General features: G+C 44.2%; 1 protein-coding gene across 2 annotated transcripts in view; it reads left to right on the forward strand.

The window, feature by feature from the left end:
• RGL1 (ral guanine nucleotide dissociation stimulator like 1) overlaps positions 1-21,987 on the forward strand; it is a 187,920-nt gene that overhangs the window by 127,491 nt on the left and 38,442 nt on the right. For both annotated transcript variants that reach the window (XM_081122379.1, XM_081122380.1), the window contains one exon: positions 9,413-9,490. In XM_081122379.1, coding sequence (XP_080978505.1) covers positions 9,413-9,490 — 78 coding nt within the window. The remainder of the gene's footprint in view (positions 1-9,412; positions 9,491-21,987) is intronic.

Consider the following 21,987-nt stretch of genomic DNA (forward strand, 5'->3'; position numbering starts at 1 on the left):
CTAAGCTCCTTGCATGCTAGCCTGGAACTGAAAGTCCTCTTTTGCTCATTTTAAAATTGGGTTGATTGTTTTCTTATTGTTGAGTTTTTGTATATTTGAATCAGCAGTTCTTTTTCAGATATATTTTGCAACTTTTTTCTCCCTGTAGGTGGCTGATCTTCTCATTTTCTTGACTGAATTTCACTTTTAAGAAAAACCTTTCTTCCCCTGGGAGCCCTGAGGTGGTCGTAGGAAGCCTCCTTTCAGTAGCTTCTAACACAAACCCATTCAGCTCTCCAATGCTTCCTTAGCATGAGAAGCTGGGTAAGCATTTTTGAGATGCATACAATATGTTACAAATTACGTACTTTTTGTAAAACCTGACTTAAAAACAATTAAGTGTTTTTATTTAATTCTGGAATTAGACTGGGCACTTGCCAAATATTTCTGTTTGTGCTGGCATGTAGTGCTCATGAGAGTCCCTTCCTTCCTTCCTTCCCTTTTAGTAGAAGGCAAGCCTTCTAATATCTTCCCTCTGCTCTTCCAAGTCCAAGGAGAGGGGGTTATGAGCAGACAGAGCTCTAGGGGGCAGATACTGGAGTTTAACCTACTTTGAGGGCCTCACAGCAACTTCCACTGGTGACCACAGCACCTCCAGGTGCTATTCTCTTACAATAGTAACACTTATAGTAAATGTTACAGTTAAACTCATAATACGATTTTTCTGTACTTTTGTTTCTTCTAAGAGTTATTTATGTCTAATTTCTATCACTTATATGGGAAAGTTTTTCAAAATAATGCCATGCCATTTTTCTTAATTTATTTTAGTAACTCCATCTCCTGACTCCCCCCCAAAAATGTAGAAATAGAACCTTTTGTCCCACCATGCATGAAAAAGTTGAGATTTTTTTTGTCAGTTGGCTCCAGGATGCTCATCCCACTCACGGAGTGGGAAAGCTTTCAGGAAATCCCAACATTGCTTGTTTCCTTTTCTAGCTCAAAATACAGACCTATTGCATATCCTGACTGGGGGAGAGTTTCTTAAAAAACGAAGGCTATTTCTTAAGATTTTTGTTATAACAGATGAGTTTAAATAGATTTTCTCTAGGTTTCAGTGTTTATGACTGAAACCCCCTGATAGTGTATATGTTGTGGTTAAAAAAAAAAAAGCAGATTGCTGAAAGATAAATTGGACGCAGATCATATTTCCTGTGACTATTAGGAAGATGAAAGTATTTGCTGATGGAAAAGAAAAAAGGATTATAATAAGGGCTATGAGAATCTTCAGGTATCCAAATGCTTCTAACATCAAAAAGAACACTGAAAGCTTTTATAGGGCACGTATTTCATGAAAGGTCCCCTGCTCTTGCTGGTTCATGCTTTATCAGGTGGGAAAAAAATAGCTTAGATAATAAAACCGTAGAAAATATAACATGTGTAATAATTTACATACCCGTCTGTGGCAGGCAGAATAATGACCCCCAAGTACGTCTAGTCTTAATCCCCAGAACCTACCAGTATGTTGGGTTACATGGCAAAGCAGAATTGAGGTTGCAGATGGAATTAAGGTTGCTAATCAGCTGACTTTAAGATAAGATTATTTTAGATGATCAGGGTGGGCCCAGTGTTGTCACCAGGGCCCTTAAATGCGAAAGGTGGAGGTCAAAGAGTCCAAGGAAAAGACTCGAGGACGGAAACAGGATCAGAGAGATGCTATATTGTGGCTTTGAAGATGGAGGAAGGGACCATGAGCCCAGGAATGCTGGCAGCCTCTAGCCACTGGAAAGTGCAGTTAAGTGGATTATTTCCTCTAGAAAGCAATACCTGCTGACACCCTGATTTTATCCCAGTGAGACTCCTGTTGTGCCCTGACCTATACAACTATAAAATAATAAATTTGTGTTGGTTAAGCTGCTAAATTTGTGGTATTTTTTGTGTGTGGCAGCAACAGAAAACTTATACAACGTCAGTAAAATTTTGGTCTGTTAGAAAAGTTGCTCACAATTTGATAAGAAACCAGGAATTTTTGTCAGGGAGGTAGTGCTCATGGGCTCAAGGAAGCTGAAGGCCAATTGTTGGCTGACCTTCACTTTTGTTCTGTTCAGGACATCATCCCCTGCTCGGCTCGTGGAAGCGTGGCTGGAAACAGAGGATGGGGCTCAGCCTCAACACCACAGGCTTTGTTACTCTTTTGTCCCTGTATCTACACCGTTGCTTTGTGTGAACCAGAAGGTTTAGTTTGGTTTCGTTTTAGAATCACATCCAACCATAGTCACACGAGGGAAAATGGAAATAATTTCTCTTCCCCACTGGGCTGGTTGTCTTTGGTACACCGGTCTTTATTTTTGCCAAATGGACCCTGTGTCACCCAGCAGCACTGTGGGATCCCCTTTGGGAGCCTGTGAGACTGCAGAGCCCTAGTTTCATGAGGTGGCAGTGAGGGATCCGTTCAAGCAGACACTGACAGGTGTGTCAGAGGCTCCCCCAAAGACCAAAACCAGGCTAGCTTTTATTTCTTGAAATGAGATAAACACGTTTTTGCTTTTTTCACTTGGCAAAGGGAGGCAGAACATAGTAATCCTTTTTTATAAGGGAATACCAAATTTCTCAGCAGGTCTAAAAAATGTGCTTCTGTTTGGAAACTAAAAAGAAACCCCCCAAACTGGCAAAACACTGAAAGGCAAGGTGCATATATCCCGAGTGGTAGTGGAAACTTTTAAATTCAGCTTTCATCATCTACAGCAGTGTTTTTGACCATTTTCTAGCAGTTAGTGGGAGGGATTGATCACCGGTTCCTTTATGAATTTGCTAAAAACTATGACCTGCTCTATAGAAAAAAAGCTCATCATCAAATGTTGCATGCTGCTTAGAGAGTCAGAACTTCCATAAGTTCATCCATAAGGAACTCTGCTTTGACCCCCCCTTAACCCCTAGGCAAAGCCTCTTACCATGGGTGACAAGGGACATGTCGATGGCTATTATGCCATTATGAGTCAGAGGAGGGCACTGCTCCTAGCTTATGTTATGATGGGGCAAATGTCCTAAGTGTGGTTCTGAAAAATAAATTCATTAATTCCATTAAAGTAATTTAATGATTTAAAAAAAGTGTCATCTCTGAAACACAGTTACTTTATGTTCTTTTTAAAAATCACTTTGACATTCTTTTTTAACCTTTTGGGTTCGTGTGTATGTGAACTTAATTATTGAGAATGACATCGGGCCCCTTGTCCCGGGAAACATAATTCTCTTGCCTTTGGCCTCTACTGAAGTTGCCAATAAGCCCCAGTTTAGATAAAGTGATGCTCTGTTGAGTTTTTGTAAGCACAGGAGAAATAAGTAGTCTTCGCAATGATGGGTTACCATGGTCCTAACCTCAGGTGCGTTGTGCGTGGTTTCGCACAGTGTATTTCATGGGATTTTTGAAGAGCTGCTCAGTGGCAGCTTTTTGTGGTTGGGGAAATCTGAGCCACAGGCCTGACTGATTTGTTAATAATGCATTAATTCATCTTAAGCCTGAGGAAAACGTTGACTTGTTAGTGCATTCTGTGACTGTCAGTGTGCCGCCTGCTCCCTGGCCTGCAGCCCTAACCCCGTGTCTTCTGTTGTCCTTCGCTGTGACCACGCAGAGTGTTGCAGCTGCCAGCAAGACGAATTTGCAGTTGGCTGTTTAGAAATGGTATGAACCAAAGTGCGGGGAGGGGGTGCTAATGAGCCAACAAGCTCCGGGGGCAGAAATCGGGCCAGAGAAAGAAATGGATGACAAGGACTTGAAATGGAAACCAGAAGAACCCTTACAGCAAGGGTGTGGAGGCCCTCATACCTAAGAAATAACCTTGCATTTGAATGAGACATAAGTTGTAGCAAGAGACTCCTTTTTGTTTTCTTTCTCCGGATGAATAGTAATTATAAAATCTTTTATCTCTCTTTGGTCTCCTCCTTAGGCAGTTCTGGGTTGTGGCTGGGTGAAGTTCGTATTCTCAAGGGACATTTTTATAGTATTTTTGTAACTGTCAAGGGAAACAGAGATACCAGGTACTGTTTTGCTGTTAATGTTGCCTGAACTTGCAGGGACTTCTGTGGAGATAATCTGTAGAATCAAAAGGCAAGGAAGGTGGAGGATCCTTCACAACAAAGGCCTGGAGGGAGGAGGGCGGCTCTTCCTGGGTCTTTTAACTTTTTCTAACCGTGGGAAAACTTCTCCCAGAGAGCCAGACCTCATGAGTGGAAAGTACACTGCTGGGTTCTCTGCTCAGCGGCTCTGTCCCCTGCTTTCTTGCCAGAGAGCAAGGAGTCATTGCCTTGTTGCCTTTGATCTTTGAGTAACCAACTCCATGGTGGTAACAAGACCTTCCAAGGTAGGTTTGGTGGCCATGACCCAGTTCTCGGGTCAGACTTGGGTGGAGAGGTGCCTGCCTTGAGGATGTTGCTCAGAGTGATTAAAAACAACCCTCTTGCTCATCTGTGGGATACAGTTTGGTCTCGATCAGGCTTCACTTGCTGTTCCAGACATCTGCAGGCTATTTCACCCGTGTCGTTCTCCTGAGTCAAGGTCGGCTTCTGAACATTTTTCTCATACCTGACCTGTATTCTTGCAGGTCAGGTAAAGAAAAATGTCTCAGATGTTCACAGGCTGGGGCTTGTTAGGAAAGCAAAGGCTCCCAGAGGTCCTTGAGTAAGCAGCTTCATGTGAGGTCTCTCCCCTTGACTTCCTCTTCTCTGTTCTTTCAACATCCCCAGTAAGTAGCTTCTTCCCTTTTCTTCCCTCCCTGGCCTTTCTTTCCTTCATGGCAGTAGAGGGTATCCATTCATTTAGCAAATGCTTATTGAGTGTCTACTGAGAGCGGGCTCTATTCACGTCCTTACCCTGACCTACCGGGCGTCATGATCTGTCCCTGTCAGCTCCATGCCTCTCGTATCCCCCTCACTTACTCGGTCTCTCCCTCCTGGGCCTTCTTGGTGTTTCTCAGGCACACCACCCTGACCTGCACCCAGGCCCTTGCGTTGGCTGTCCCTTCTGCTTGGAACACTCTTCCTGAAGAGACCTCCAGAGCCTGCTCCCTTACCTTCCGGAGCATGTCACTTAATTGTCTCCTTCACATTGGACCTTTCCTGAACACCTCGTATGAAGCAGCCACCTCTGACCCTCCGATCATGTCCAGTCATCCTTACCAGCCCTCTTTTTCTCCATTGCACCTTTTACTGTCTCACTTAGTATATGTCAACTACTTATTAGTTTATTGTCTACCTCTGTCCACTACAGTGTATGTGCCATGAAGACAGGGGCTTTGGTTCATTCTCCGCTGTATTCCCAGTGCCCAAAATAGTGCCTGGACATAGGTCTTAGGAAATATTCGCTGGACGAGATGAAATGAGTGAAAGAATAAATAACTGGACGAATGAATAGAAAACCCAATGTTTCTAACCTCGATGAATGTATAATCTGGTGGGGGAGACTTAGAAGAAATAAAGAACCACGGCTTGTGTGGCAGGGCACCGACTCAGAGGCTGGTAAGTCTGACTAGCAAGGTTCAGATCCCTGCTCCACCTATTAGGTGTGTTTTCAAGGGCAAATTACTTTAGCTATCTGGGCCTCATTTTTTCATCTGTTAAATCAGAATAATAATAATACCATCCTGTAGGAGTACTGTGAAAATTAAATGACAAGAACATCATTTAAAGTGCTTAGCACAGTGCCTGGCTTATAATAAGCCCTTGAAATTTATCAGCTGCTATTATTATTGGATGACTTGCCAGAATCACGTGGAGCCTGGAGAGTTCTTCAGGACTCCCCCATCCTGGGCTGGTGTCCCTGAGATGTTCTGTTTGGGGGCAGAGGTCAGAAAGGCCCCCTACCAGAAGGACGGCCCCTGGCCACAGTTGTATCTTGGGGATTCTTTGAACCACAGATACCCCTGGCCCTCCTTTCAAACACATATTAAACATTTCATCCGCCCAGATGGGCTCTAAACAATACATTCATCCCCTCTGGAAGAAAACGGCTTCCTGTTTAAATATTAGCAACCAGTTAAACATTATGTTGGGGTTTTTTCTCTTTTTCTAGTAATTTTTAGGCTGCAGTAAATAATTGCTTAAGGCTGTACTTTAGGAGATATTTGTAAACCTATCTTTTGCCTTGTGATACAGAGAAAACCATGTCAAAAGCCATTCTGACAATTTGTGTTTTAATTTGTCTTATGAGTTACCATTTAAAGAGGGGCAGTTTTTCATTGGTAAGCCTTCTTAAGAGGCTGGAGCTTTGATCTCAAATCCTAGGGAGGCTTTGTAGAAATTGGAGGTGACATTGTTGGCAGGTTTGTCTGTAGCTGTTCTGCTGCCACTAATTAAACACACGTATATACACGCCCTTTATTTACTCCCCTGGAGTAAATGAATTGAACTTGTCTTTGGTGTTTGATGGGAAGCTGTGAGAGGGTCCAGGAAACATCAAAGGAAGGCTCTTAATATACTAAAAACAGACTCTCAAATACCCAAGCTTGAGCATTAAAGAGTTCCTGATTCTGAAGCTGGTCTTGCTTCTTTACTGTAGGACATTAATTCTCCTTAATGATAAAAAAAATAGAATAAAAAAGTTCAGGGGCAAATAATCCCAGTCCCTTAAGTTCCAGAGGGTTACAGGCACTTTAATTTTATCTCACATCTAAAGGTCCCTTTTGTAGAATTGTATATGCATTTGTTTTCTTTGCATTTTCATACCACTTACACCTTCACTATCTCAGCTTAAATAAAGATCTTAAAGCTTTATTTCTTTTGCATTTTAGTTTTAGATTTTTGGAATAGTTACAGCCACCCTGAACCTTTAGGAATGAATGAAAGCACAGGTAAGCTAAGACACTGCATACGCAGGTGGTGCCTTTGCAGAACCTTGTAGCTGGGAACCCCACTAAACCACTCATTAACCCCCAGCAAAGAGCCATCAACATGCCTTCCGGGCACCTGTTTAAGTTCTAAGGAGTAGTGAGCAGAAGAGATAAAAATCCTGTTCTCATTGAGTTTATGTTCTAAAGGACAGTTAACATAATAAGTAAATTAATCACACAGTATGTTAGCAGGTGTTAAAGGCGGTGGTGTTAGAGTTGGTTTGTGTTTCTAATAGGGTGGCCAGGGAAGGCCTCGCTGATAAAGTGACATTTGAGCAGAGGCCGGAAGGAGCCGAGGGAGTGTGCCCTTGGCATAGGTGTGGGAAGAGGCAGTGGGGAGTGCAAGATTCTGAGGCTGGAGGATGCCTGGCCTGTGGGTGGAGCAGCAAGGCCAGGGAGCTGAGGGAGAGGGAGTGAGTGTAGGAGACATGGTCAGAGATAATCGGGAGCAGGTCACTTAGGGCCTGGTGAGGCAGGCAAGACGTTGGCCTTTTCTCAGAGCGAGATGGGAGCCATGGGAGGTTTTGAACCAAGCAATGACATGATCTGATGGGCAGAAGCCAGGAGACTAGTTAGATGGCTGTGCATTGCTCTAGGTCAGAGAGAGTGGTAGGTTGAGCTGGGTGGAAGTGATGAGAAGTGTTTAGATTCAGGACATGTTATAAAGGTGGAGTCAAAAGGATTTCCTGGCGGACTGGGCTGAGAAGAGGTAGGAATATCTGCGAACTCGCATCCTGAGCACCTGGACCACATGGACCTCTGCCACATGTGCATTATTGTTGATGGTTCTTACTGGTCTATTATTATCAGTCAGTCTGGTGATGATTATGAGCCTATAGACACTCTGATGGCTGAAAGAAATAACCTGTGTGGTCTTCTCAGCTCGCAGTATTCTGAGAAAATGGTCCTGGCGTCATTAATGAGAGAGAGCTTTGCTCACCAGGGCAGGTTGCTTCGTTTTCCCCGACACATCTGACTGCGCCTGTGGCATCTCGCTCTGGGGGAGGGACCGTGATAGGTGTGGGTACATCCCAGCCAGCATCTCAGCTCTGAGTCTGGAAAACGCAGAGAAGGAGCAGCAGAGTTTGAGAAGCTAAAGTGAAGACAAGGAATAGGAAGATCAGGAAACTTTTAGTACAAACACCTCTCAAGAGAAAAATTACAGGAGCAGTAAAATGTGCGTCTTTCTCTTGGGTTTTTCCTTTTTCTTTCCCTCACTCGTGCCTCCCAGTTGGAAGAGAAAAGATGCAGTATTTCTAGAATAACCATAGAGAATGAATGGAGGCCGGGCAGGAGAGCTTCTGGGTCACTCTGGCCAGGTAGGTGGGGGGGGGGTGCCGTGGCTGTTGGAGAGCCCCACTCCTCTCTGCAGCCCCCCAACGTCCTACTTAAATCAACCACAAAGCCTATTGTGAGAGGTCAGGAGGACACGGTTCACTATGATGATGGCCAAGGAGAGAGCCAAAAATTCCACTCTGTTTATTTACTGGGAGCCTCACTTCCCATCCACATGGGGTGGCGTAAATCTTAATCTGAGTTCTCACCTCCGGAAGAGCAAAGGGTATCCCAGGAAGCCCTCTAAGTAGCAGGTGCAGGACAGAATGAAGAGGAACAGGGAGGGCGAGGCCAGTGGAAAATATTTTCCGGAGGCCAAGAGGTCCATAAGGCAGATGAGCTCGGAAAAGGAGCAGTTGGAGGCGGGGTTAATGCCTAAGGGCACAAACTGGAACCTACCAGGATAGGGTGGTTGGGAGACTGACTGGCATTCAGTCAAACCAGATGGTGGATTTTCATTTTTAAAAGGATTTTAAATCCTAGGAACCAGGAACCATAAGGGTAGTGGGGCCTTTAATCCCATTAGTAGAAGCCGAAAGTGTGCTCTTTAAAAATGTAAACGCACCAATTACAGAATTCCTATTATCCAAACTTTGGCAGACTACCAGCTTGGGGAGCTCCAAGGAAACTCGAATTCTTCATTAATGGGAAGGCAAGCTAGAGAAATAGCCCAAGCAGTTCAGGTTAATGGAGAGACTCCTGAAGGGTTCAGAGTAAATCTGCTCCATGTACATTCTGAGCTAAAGAGAACACGATCCATTTGTGTGAAATGGGCTTCCTTACATACAGAGTTGGAAGAATAGCTAACTGTAACCAGCTATTGGTTCTTTAGTAAATTCTGAGTATGTACTGAGCCAAATTGTAAGATGTGAGCACCTGTTGCTTTGTAAAATATTGTGCCTTGGTGTCCCCCTTCCCTGGTTGCTGTGTCTGGGTTGGCTCAGCCTCAGTGCACCCACAGCCACTCTCCTGGGTGTGAGATGTCACAGTTCTGCCTTTTCACCCTTGTCTCTATCTCAGCTGTCACTTGAGGGTCCAGAATTATCTCCATAACCCTTTCCCAGTAGGGCTTATCCTCGAAGAGATTTTTGGATGCTATTTCATAAATATTTCTTTCCTGAATTACTCCTGAAAAGAGTTATTCTTATTCCGGGGCTGGAATGAAATAGAGTTGCTTTCCAACACCATTGACTAGGCTTTGTTTGTTTTTACCCATCAAGGTACGGCAACCTGACAAGCCCAAGCTATGAAGAAGATGGAAGCCAGAGCTCATCGGAGTCCAGGATGGTGATCAGGAAGTGAGCATGTCTTTCTCTGCATTACAGGCTCTTAGTCAAGACTGACTGTCTTGAAAGAATATAGTTTAGTAGAGTTTATTTTTTAATTCCTTTGGAATATTGCCATGTTTTCCCCCGTAATGTATAAGCACAAAGAATTATTTTTTTGACTATCTAGTGACATTCATTTATCCATCCAGTAAAAATGTGTTGCGAACCTGCTGTTTGCCAGGTCCTGTGTTAAGGCACACAGCCCTGAACCATAAAAATAAGTCCCAGCTCTTACGCAGTTTCTGTTTTAGCAGAGAGAGACAACGAATCCACATAAAAAGGCATGAACTAGGTAAGGGTTCTAGATCCTGATGGAGAGTTTGACTTACTCTGGGTGCCAGGAATGTGCTTTCTGATCTGGTGACGTTGGGTCAGGCTCCTGAATGGGTGCAGGCTGCGCTTCGTGAATATCCAGGGAAGAGAGAATCTGGAAAAGCTACGAGGCAGGAACACTGTTCTAGAAACAGTGGGGAGGGGCGTACGGCTGGAGCAGAGTGAGTGAAGTGATTGAAGTGAATCTGCTCCATGTACATTCTGAGCTAAAGAGAACATGATCCGCTATAAGGTAGGAGGTGCCCTGGATCACGTGAGGACTCAAAGGCCTTGGGAAGGACATTGAATTTTATTTTGAGGAAGATTCATGTTTAGAAGGTTCTGACAAGTCTAGTGCTGTGACCTGATTTGTAGTTTTAAAGGCTTCCTCTGACTCTGGCTGTGGCAGTGGGAATGGGGACAAGAGTGCCAGCGAGGAGCCTTTTAAGGGTCCAGGCATAGGATGATGGTAGTTGGACTTGAGGTTACAGCAGAGGCACCCAGTTTCTTCAGTGTTGGCAGTGTTGCTGATGGATGTGCTGGTGGAGGGGATGGGGCATCTGAGATAAGAAGATGGGGAAGATGCCTCCAGGGTTGTGGTATGAACAACTGTAGGACACAACCTCAGCTTTATAAGACAGGCTGGACTGGGGGGCAGGAACCAGTTGGTGGGGAGTGTGTGTCAGTAACTTAGGCTTAGATATGTTCATTTTGAGGTAATCAGATGAGTCTAGATTTCAGGGAGAAGTCTGGACTGCAGGTTTAAATTTGAGCATCCTTAGTTTAAAGCTATGGGACTGGATGTGGCCTGTGGACAAAGGACAGATAGAGAAGAAAGAGGTACAAAGAAATTAGGGTAGGGGGCTAGATCCTGGTGGAGAGTTTGATTCTGGTGGGGTACGGGGAATGTGCTTTCTGATCTGGCGACGTTGAATCAGAGCCTTGGTTCCCTTCAGTTTAGAGTCAGGAAGGAGAGGGTCCAGCAGAGGAGCCTGGAACAGAGCAGCTGGGGGCAAGGAGATGAAAGTAGAAGTTACATCCCAGAAGACAAGCAAAGAAAGGGTTTTGGGGGAGGAGTGACCAGCTCTGTCTGACCCTGCGGCAGATCAAGTGAGAGGAGTCTGGGAAGTTGACTGGCTTTGGCAATGCTTTGACCCTGTGTTTGATTTGCGTAGATGTGGTTTAAGAGAGGATGGAAGGGCGGGGGATGAAGTGGGGACCACGAGTTTGACAACTCTTTGGAGGATTTTTTGCTGTAAAGGGGAACAGAGAAATGGGGTGGAGGATCATCTAGGGGCAAGTGAGGGGTTTTTCATTGTGTATGTGCTTGTTTTTTTACCATGGGAGATCGTTGATGCTGATGAGAATGATCTTGGAGACGATAAGGAAAAGCCCACTGTGCAGGGGTGGGGGGCCGCCAGTATAGCCATGATGTTCTTGAGTAGAAGGGATGTGTCTCAGAGTGACCAAAGCACTGGTGGTAAAGATTCATTCTGGGGCCCAAAGTGCGGGAGGTAATCCTATGGAATTTTTAACTCAGAGGATTGACCGATGGACTCCTTTCTTCAGAAGCCAGGGATGTGAAGGTTAGAAACTATCTTTTTAACTCCCAAATTAGGCTCCAGGTAGTTTCATAGTTTTCTTGGATGGGCTATAACTTTCCAGAAAACTGGACACACCATTGTAGGTATTTGACTGCCAAGTGCAAGATGTGGTGAGTGGGACAAATGCTTTATTCCTAGAGGGCTTGCGGAAGCCTTCTTGGAGGTGACATTTGACTTAGGCCCTAAGGAGGTGGTGGTGAAGATTTTGATGATAGAGCCATCCAGGAAGAGGGAACCATGGGACCAAACCACTGACATGTAGTGTACATGACATTTTAGGGAATAACACAGATCCAGTGTGGCTGCTTCACAGTATACAGGGTTGGGTGAAGGGAGTGAGTGGAGCTGAAGTTAGATCAAGGTTATATCATGAAGGGCTTTAATTTCTCACAAGAGAATCCGTACAGGAGGAAAATAATATGAGACAGAGGATTTTGGAGAATGGATTGGACTCATTGCCTTCTTACTCAAAGTGTTGTCCACGGACCTATGAGCACCTCCTGGGAGCTCAGTAGAAATGCAGAATCTCTGGCCCCACCCAGACCTGCATTAGAATCTGCATTTTAACAATATCCTCAAGTGAGTCCTGTGCGCTTGAAAGTTTGAGAATCAGAGGAGTGGAGGGTTTTTGCTGCTGTTCATTTTGTTTATCCGTGAACTAGCTGCAGTAGTAATTATTTTAGAAGAACCTTTCTCTCGTGCGTCTTTTTAAGCATACGCAGAAGAAGAGGTGCCGTAAGAACTGAGTGGTCAGCTCGTCAAATGTTACCTTGGCCGGATTCAGAAATGAGCCTGCTGTTACTCACATACGTTGCAATTGAGTCAAATCTGAAGCTTCCATTCAACCAGCTGCCTGAGCTCCTCAAGGAGGAAAACAGTCTGAAGAATGCCCAGAGCCTTTCTGTTTCCCAGGGGGCGTTTGAGATTAAATAGGTTTCTGGGAAGTAGTAGTTAAAGAAAATTGATTTGTACCCTGGATGTGAAGCGTTGTGCTCATTATTTTAAAGGTCTGTTATTATCAAACTTGGTTCAGAGTCATTGTGCACCGGGAACAGTAAGGTGGGTGAGACTCCAGGATAAGCCGCCTTAAAGGCTCCACAGTCGTAAGCACACGGGGCCCTAACAAAGAGCTTCACATCCAACTCCCCCGAGGGGCCGTCATCTGAGGACAATGGTCCTTTCCCAAAGCCTCACAATGAATTGGTGGAAAGTTCTTGACCTTTTTTCTCAGACTGAGTTGCCTTTTAGAAAAATTGTGCCTGATGAAACATGCGACTTTATCCTGTAACGGGTCACTGTGTCCTGCAGACGCCGGAATGCTCACCTCCCTCCTGTCTGCTGCCTTGCTTCCTTCCATTTCCCTTGCTGCTGTGTTTCTTACTGTTTGTTGGTTTGTTTCTCCCACTTCTCCTTTTATTATTTTTCCTCTCACGTCAGCATTATCTTTTTGCTCTTTTTCTAAACATACCCTTGTCCTGATCATTTTTGTGACTAGATGCTTTGTACGAGAGGAAATCAGGGGCCACCCTCTCTGTTCCATAGGTAACATACCGAAAGTTCCTCGATCACCCCAGAGCGCTGGCATCTGATGACCAGAGGCTTCCTGGTGGCTGATGGGTGGGTATGTGGGAGATAGGGCAATATGGCAGTTCTCATGGGGCAGTTTTGCCCTCAGAGGACATTTGGAAATATCTGCAGAAATTTTGGTTTCAGCTCCGTGGGGGCCACTATTGGCATCTAGTGGGTAGAGGCCAGGATTGCTGTGAAACATTCTGCAGTGCACAAGAGGATATCTGCCCTCAAATGTCCGAAGTGCCAGGGAAGATGCCCTGCTTGCTATATGGCGATGAGGCTGCAGGCCTCATCTTACTATCTAAATACATGTAAAAATAAGACCATGCTTATTTAGAAATTTATTTATTCATATCCCTTCTTGTAAGTAAGAGAATCAAATGCTGAGGTGGCCCAGGAACCAGCCTCATAGAAGGTGAAAGGTGAGGGGCCCTGGATAAGGAGCCTGGAGAACTCAGATTTGAGCCCCCCCAAGTCACTCTGTCACTTACCAACCACGTGACCTGGCCCGATCACTTTACCTCTCTCAGTGTCAGTTCTTTACCTGAATAATGAGTGCTTGGAATATGTGAGCTCTGAGGTCCTTTAGAGTTTCATGATGTCTAGAAGAAAATTTATTTAGCTTTCTCTTTTTCTTTTAAAAAATTAAAATGAGTATCAGAAGCAGAGATATGGTCCAACTAGTACACTGGATTTTTGAAAGGTACCCTTAACTGCTTTTCTCTGTTGGAAAGACCATGTAACCAGTTTTGATAAAATAGGAAGAAAAAATAAACAGCGTCTTTGATTTGCTTGTTATTAACAGTGACATCACAACTGCTCACTGTGGTTATTGATGAAGAGCCGAGTAAAGCGTGGCATTGCGGGTAGGAAGGAGTGGCAAAATGCCCACTGTTTTCCTTTGCTGTGAATCAGTCTTCTTGTGATTTCAGGTGGGAAACAGAAGCAGGAAGAAGTAAACATCCTGTTTTCGGGCAGTTGCCTTCAGCCTTGGAGAGTTTTAGGAATGGGGAATCGCTGTTGGATTTAACAGTGAGCAGAAAAGTGCTCAACCATTGTTTAGGTTTTGGGTTTTAACTGGAGAGCGTGGAGCAAGGCTTACCTTTGATGCGGGCTCCTAAGTCCCACGATAGCAGCCTTGCCTGTATTTCTAAATATGAATCTAATCAACCTTGCAGAGGATGAAAGACTTAAGAGAAGGCAAACAGGGAAGCACAGATGAAACAGTCAGGATGAAAGCTTGGCTTCTGCTGTCTTGGACCACAAGTGACTAGTGCTCCTCGCGCTCTTCAGAAGGACCGGGCTGTACCGACTCCCGCCCGTAGCCCCAGCCCCAGCGCCCAGCTGCGGCCCTGCGGTACCGGGACCTTTGAAGTTGTGCGGCTGAAACAAGCGTCCCTTCCACTGTGAGGAACTCAGCTTCCTTCCAAGGCTTCTAGATGCTGGAATCTCTGCTGCCCAGGGATTCCTGACGTTGGCACGAGGGTGATGGATGTAATAGGCCTACTGAGTTTGTTTCTACAATCCCTAAAGTTGCCACTATTTGGAAATCAGGAAACTCACTTTCTGTGACAGAAGAAAATGTCTCTGCCCACACGCATTCTCCCTGTGCCCTTTTCCGACTTCCTGCTGACATTTTTACATGATACAGTGCTGTCTGTGTAGAATAATTAAATCAACCAGATGGAAAGGGAAACTTTCCCTAGTGCAGGCTCATTCCAGCCACTGAATTCAGGAGCGAAGAAGGGATGTTTCCACGCAGAGCCTGACACCACTCATCTTCGTGCTCTGAGGCGGAGCTGAGATGAGAATATCTATATGTCCCTGTAACTTTATTTAACGAGGCTTAAACTGCCTCAGGAAATGACACCCTTTTCTTTAAGGACCAGTGTTGAACTCGCTCCTGTTTCCTTCTCTTTGATGGACTCCCCTCACTTCCCTCTGGACCGCCACGTTTTGTTTTCCCAAACTCTTTACCGTAGCAGAGCTCAGCACTGTTGAAATCACTCTGCTTTCATCTCCTCACGTCCAGATGATGTGATGTGAATGTCATTCCTGTTATCTTTTCCCAGAATCTGTAAACAGTGACACCAGATTTTAGTCACTGGTAAAGAATCACATAAATAGTAGTTATCCAAGAGATTGGAAACACTTTAAAGAAAAGGGAGATGAGTTAAAGAAAGTTGGCTGTGATTCTTTAATGCCTGGGAAACTTTACAGTGGAAAGTATTTAAAAATCTTCCCAGAGAGTTTGCAACCAATATTCATTCCAGCAAATTCAAATTCAATTGCCTGAGAAGGCAATTGAAATTAATCTGAGTAGTTGTAACAAAAATGAGGAAAAGGAAGAGGGGTGAAGAGAGCAAAAATAAGATGTAAAGCTCCAAATTTAGAGGATTAAAGGCTGCAATGTGAAAGGAAATGTTTCACATTGAAAGGAAAAAGTAAACGTTTAAAAAACAAAAGAAGAAATGGAGAAGTAATATGCAACATAAAAGAGCCTAGAATTGCCTTTAAAACATACATACTGGAAAAAGGAAAATAGAAATTATAGTTTTAAAAGTCACTGAAATCTTGAATCAAAATTGTGCATTTAAGGGAAGAGGGTAGGCTTCCAAGGCAGAAATTACTGTTCTAACAATTAAGGAGGAGTATAACAGCATTGATAATAAGTGATACAAAAAGAAGAAAAAACAGTCATATGAGCATGTCCTGGGTTTTTCTGCATGTTAGAGAAGAGTCAACAGACCTTACAACCAGTCTCTGTCACTTGATGCACCCTGCAGCCTCCTAAATGATGACAAAGATAACCACCATGTCCATGCTGGCCACTGCCACGGGCTACAGTCTGCTGTGCTCACTAGTACAAGGCATTCTGCTAGGCCCTTGTATCTTCTATCATCAGAGGTAGGCTGTGCAGTACTATCCTCATCTTATAGATGTGTGAACTGAAGCTGCAGAAAAGTTATGTACTCTGACTAAGGCCAAGCAGCTGGTTAAGAGAGAAGTCTGGTGTTTGAACTCAGGCCCAGCAGACTCCGCGACCTGGGCTTCTTGGGCCTGCCATTTTAAAGAGAGTATTGGGATCTCACAGGCTCACGATTTCCCCCCATTTGCGTGTGTCACAGTCATAAGGCACAGAGAGAAGAGCATGAAGGACTAGGTTATAGAATCACTATTGTGACTGATGTTTCATCTTGTTAGCATTCAGAGATCTTTTGATTTGGGATTATTTCCTATACTCTATGTTATTTTGCTGGGCTTTGCAGTGGTACCTCGGTTTTCAAACATCTCTTTTGGCGAACATTTCGGTTTATGACCAGTGTAAACCCGATAGGAAATGCTTCCGTTTTCGAACCCGCCTCAGAAGTCGAACATGCCACCCGGCTTCTGCTGAGGGCAGGATCCTGAGGCCTCGCTGTCCGCTGTGGATCCCTTGCTTTTTGAATGTTTCAGAACTCGAACGCGCTTCCTGAATGGATTACATTCGAAAACCGAGGCACCACTGTATTACTGAATGAACACCCTGAGCAAGGACCCCAAACAGCTGTTAGGAATGTGGAAGTCAGGCTTGTTTCCTGGGGAAGGAGATGGGGTACAGGGTGTGAGGAAAGAGGAAGGAAGCCCAGATCCGACAGGCCATCGAGCTGAGTGCCTGCTTCCTGTTCTTGGTGCCGGTAGCATCTGTCATTACCAATGGAAATGCCACTCTAATGGTAAAAACTGTAGGAGGCCTCAGCAAGGTTAACATAAAAACTCCCTTCTCGGACTGTGCAGAATTGGGGAATTATGAGTTAGTGAGGTCCGTGAACAATAATTTCAGTGAGTGGCAATATCCCTTGCTAATAATAATAGCTAGAATTCATTGGCTGTTCAGTAGCAATAGTCCCTCTGTTAAGTACTGTAAATCCTTGAATAGTCCCATGATAACTCTATGTACTAATAGTCCCATTTCACAGATGAGGAATCTGAGACAGAGAGAGGTTAAGGAGCGTGTATGTCCAAGGTCAGTGAATAAGTGAAAGATCTGGAATTTGACTCAGGCCTTAACCTCTGTGCTCTGTGGCCTCTACCCCTTTCCCTGTGATGAAAATGAGACTATTTATCTTAAGTACTTAGGCTAGACCCTCTTGTTCGTCCATTTTTTAAAATTAAGAATGTTTTTGACAACAGTTTTAGAGTTATATAAAATTTGAGCAGATAGTACAGAGTTCTCATATAATTCCCTTGTTAATATAGTTTATTTATTATTATAGGTGAACCAATGTTGATACATGATTAACTACAGTGCACACTTTCTTCAGATTTCCTTACTGTTCCTTTTTCTGTTTCCGGGTCCTACCCAAGACACCACATTACATTTAGTTGTCATGCCTCCCTAGGCTCCTCTTGGACGTGACAGTTTTTCAGACTTTTCTTGTTTTTTATGACCTAATGTTTTGATAAGCACTGGTCAAGTATATTATAGGATGCCTCTTAGAATTTTTCTCATAATTAGACTGATACTTTTCTCTAACTAGACTGAGTTTATGAGGCTTTGAGAGAAATAGAGATAAAATGCTGCTCTCATCACGTGATATCAAGCATACATGCTATCAGCATGATTTTTTTTTAAGAGTTTCAAAAACAAGTTCTATTTTGACATAACAGTTAAATATAGCATGGTAAGTATTGTATGTTTTTTTGCAAGTATTCCAGCTCTCCTCTTCCTCCAGGCATATGTCAAATTACAATTCCCAATGCCACTGAAGATAGGCGTGATCCTGGGACTATTAGCATGATTTATGACTGCTGATGTTGGCTTTGATCACCTGGTTGAAGCAGTATTTTTCAGCTTTCTCCATGGAAAACATCATCTCTTTCCTTTCCCTACTATATTGTTTGGAAGGAAGCCACCATGCATGGCCCACATTTAAAGAGTGGGGAGTTATGCTCCCTCTTTTGGGGCAAAGTATCTAATTTATTTGGAAAACTTCTACATGGGAGATTTGTCTTTTCCATTTATTAATTCAATCATTTATTTAAATCAGTGTGGACTCAGAGATCTTTATTTAATACTTGGGTTATAAGAAAATGCTACTTTATTTTGTTGCTCAGATTGTTCCAGCTTTAGCTATTAGGAGCTGTTTGGTTGATGCCTGTGTCACTTTGAAATACCCCTGTCACTGTGGGTTTCTTTGCTATTTTGAGCCTTTCCTTACTTTGTAGCACTACGGGATGCTCTAGCTCATCTTGTATGTTCTCTCCCCCAGGCCTAGGGTCAGCCATTTCTTCAAGGAGACCTAATTCTTTTGGTTAGAGAATGGTATTAGAAACCATGATCTGGGTGCTAGGTATGCTCATTGCTACTGGGGTGTCACCTATTTTACGCCCTCTCAGCTGACAGGGCTAGGAAATATAGGTCTATACTAATTATGTAAATACACATATTATCAATATTTCTGCGTACAACCATCAGCATCTGTATTATGTTAAAAATGAGTTCTTACTGATGTCTCCAACTCTAGTCCATTACCACATGGATCATTCTAGCCTCCTCCCCTTGCTTATTTGTAAATCCCCTCTCCAACAGTGAGAAAGCTGGCATCTTCCATCTGCTGTTCATTTATTTAACTGTTCAATCCCAGTATACATGTATGGCAGTATCAGAATTGTTAGCTCATGCAGTAGGAAATAGCTTTCATCAGCTAGAGTATGGTTCTTGTGTGTAGTTCTTTTGGCCTTTAATCCTGGTCTTACAGACTGCAATTCTTTTTTAAAATAATCAGTATAGCTAATATTTTTTAAGCCCTCACTGTGTTCTAGGGACTAGTCTGAATACTTTACATGTATTGTCTCCTTTAGGCCTCACAACAACTCTATGAGGAGGGAGGTGTTATTATCCCATTTTACAGATGAGGAAGCTGAGACATAAAGAGGTTAGTTAGGTTATAGCTAGTAAGCCATAGAACCAGGATTCCAGCTAGTCTAAGTCGAGACTGTTTAGCTGCATTGGCTGTGCTGCTCATGAAAAGCGGGCGTTTAGGAGCTCTGTAATTTTTTTCCTTTTCTGATGGAATGCAGTGACTGACACAGTGGGTATGGTTTGGTGATACGGGGTTAAGTCTATGCGCAATCATTTTCTTCAATTTCTGTAAATTTACCTTCAGATGCCAGGGCCCACACATGTGGTTTGGGAATGAGCAACACGTGTGTAAACACACTTGACTTTGGGTAAGGTTTGGGGCTCACCTCCTTCTACTCTTGGCCTGTTCTACCCCCTTTACTCGTATTTGCCCTTCTGATTGCCATCCTTTTCTTCCCGCCCCTTGCCCTGGAGCTTTGTCTTTTCTTTAACTGCCCCGCAGCCCCTCACTGGCTTTTGTGCCCTGCCCTTGCCTTCTGGTGCGTAGCTCTCGCTCTGGCTTTGTTTGCATTTATTTCCCTGGGTCCCTCTTAACTCCTCCACTCTCCCTCCCAGGGTTCTAATCCCTCCTCACCACCGACGGTAGCAAAATGTGCAATGGAAAGTACGAGAAAGCACTGCGAGACGACCTTGACAAGTTCAGATAATAATGTTTCCATCCATCCCAGGCTTTTCCAGAAAAAGATAAAATAAAAATCCCCGGACCTTCCTTTGTTCTCTCTCATCAGGAAAACTATCTGGCCAGGGTCTCAGAGGCAGCCTGTGTCTGGCAGCCTTCCCTGAAACCGGACTGTTCCGTGGCGATGAGAGCAAGGTGGAAGGTGCACCTCGGGGTCAGTCTTAGGGTCGCTTTGCTCTTTTTCCCTTAAGGGCAAAGTGCATTGGCTTCTACCCTCTGGACTTGGCAGTGTCGCAGGCCAGTGTTGCTTCCACGGCCCACCCTCTACGTGATCTTCTTACCTCTTCATTATCAACATTAGGAAAAGATCCAGTTCTTGGAGCGTATCATTGAAGAGAAAAACATTGTGCAGCTTTTGAAAAATAGTTTCATGTCTTATCTTCTGTTGATGATTAAGTAACAATAAATTATCATCTTAAACAGATTTCTGGGGAGAGAAAGAGCTCTAAATGGACAGAGTTGTTCCTTTTGTATGGTAATCCTATTTCTTGGCTTGGAGGTTACATACAAATCATGGGAGAGATGACCTCATTCCTTAAAAAAAAGTATATTAAACATTTTACCAATTCTAGAGTATTTAACTACTGATGGGATTTCTAATATGATTTAATGCACTTACCTAAAAAAAAAAAATCTCTGTATGCATTAAAAATCTGTGGTTTGAGCATAATAGCAGCCTAAGTGCTCACCTCAGCTCTCTTAGTCTGCATCGAAGGTCCCAGGCATGGCTAAAAGTTTTCTACTATTTCGTTGTACCTCTCAGCTAAGTCATCTGTCTGTCATCTTCCAACCAGGTATTTCTGAGTGTGGTGTCTGTTTTGCTAAGAAGTAAAATAAGTATAGCAGATTTCATCGTGACTCATACCTCTTCTCTCTTTCTATTCTTTAAACAGGTCTTTATGTCCCTTCAGAGGATTTTGCTGTCTTTCCCCTCAGGACCTTTGTTCAGCTGCTGCCCCAGTCTTCACCCTCCCAACTCTTCCTACCCTTAATATCTCAGCTTGAACATTATATCCTCAGGGAAGCCCTCCCTGCAGCCCGACTAGATTCGATCTTTCTGAAGGTGAATCCTTCGATGGGACCCTAGACTGTGCTATTGTGACATTCATCCCATAGATAGTTTTTGTGAACATGGAAAATAAAGGGCACTCAGTAAGTGTCAGTTTAATTGCTGAGTTCGTTCTCCTCAGGGGTGTGTTTTCTTGGAAAGAAGTACCTCAGGACTGCATCAGTCCCTTCCATACATTGATGTCCCAGCACGTCTTCCTTGCCCTACAGAAACTTGCAGTAGGGTGGGAGAGGTTCACGTACTCCGAAGCTTTGCACAATCTTAATTCTCCACTTGGTTTCAGAAATTGCTTCTTCAGTTTTCACCAGTCACTTAAGAATCCTGTCCTGCAGTTTGCACCACAGTTTGGTGTCCCCAAGGTGATATGTCCTGAGGAGGGTGCCTCAGGGGTGTGGGTGTGGGTGGAGATTGTTCCTGGCGACTGTCTGCTCCGGCAGGCCTGGAGCCACACGTGTCGTAGCATGGTTTGTATTCCATATCATTCTTTCTAGGACAGGGGGCAGATTCTTTCCATTGATTTCCATGAGTGCTGACTGATTTCACTGAGTCATTTGACCTTTTCCAGCACCTTCCTTTTGTGGCTTATGGCAAATGGTTTTAGGACTGCCGTCTCTCCCCGTCTCGCAATGTCCTTATTGATGTTATGTAATTTGGAACCTTATGTGACCAGTGCCAGGTAGGAAAGCAGGTAGTGTTGTCTCTGCTCCAGGTAGGGTCAGTGCAGCTCAGTGGCCTGTCCCCCCCCTTAGGGCACAGGGGTGCCTTTTCCAGTTTCCTTTCTTGTTCTGTGTACAGAGCCAAGTAGCTTCTCTAGTTTAACAGTCACCTTTCCTGTGCGTTTGGGACTTTAAACTAGGATTTCCTCTCTGTCTTAAAGTCCTCTCTCGTCCTAACTAACCAGATCTGGTTGGTGCAGCAGTTAGAGCTCAGGAGTGGAACCGAGAAGGGGAAGACAGAAGCCATTGGGCAGGAACCCTGTGGTAGCTCATGTTGAGAGAGGTCGCTTTCCTTTTAGAAATCTTACAAGTTGCACATTTTATCTGTTTCTCCGTCTGTCAAGGACGGAAAGTTCCTTCTCAGGACGGGCAAGCACAAAGCTGCTCTGAGCTCTGGGCCCTGGTCCAGGACTTCCCCAAAGCCCCCCTCCCTAGCGTGCTGATAAGCCCTCCGCCGATAGGAGGGCAGGGGTCTGCTTCGTGTTGTGTCGCGCTGTCTGTGTATGTCTTTCCCTCCTTCTCTCCCTTCTTCCTCCAGCCCTTCATTTCTCTTTTGTGTGAAAGTGCTGTTTCTAGCTGATTCAGTGTCTGGGTTGGTAGTGAACTTTCA

Source organism: Miniopterus schreibersii (genome assembly GCF_964146895.1).
Source record: "Miniopterus schreibersii genome assembly, chromosome: 19".
Classification (NCBI taxonomy): Eukaryota; Metazoa; Chordata; class Mammalia; order Chiroptera; family Miniopteridae; genus Miniopterus; species Miniopterus schreibersii.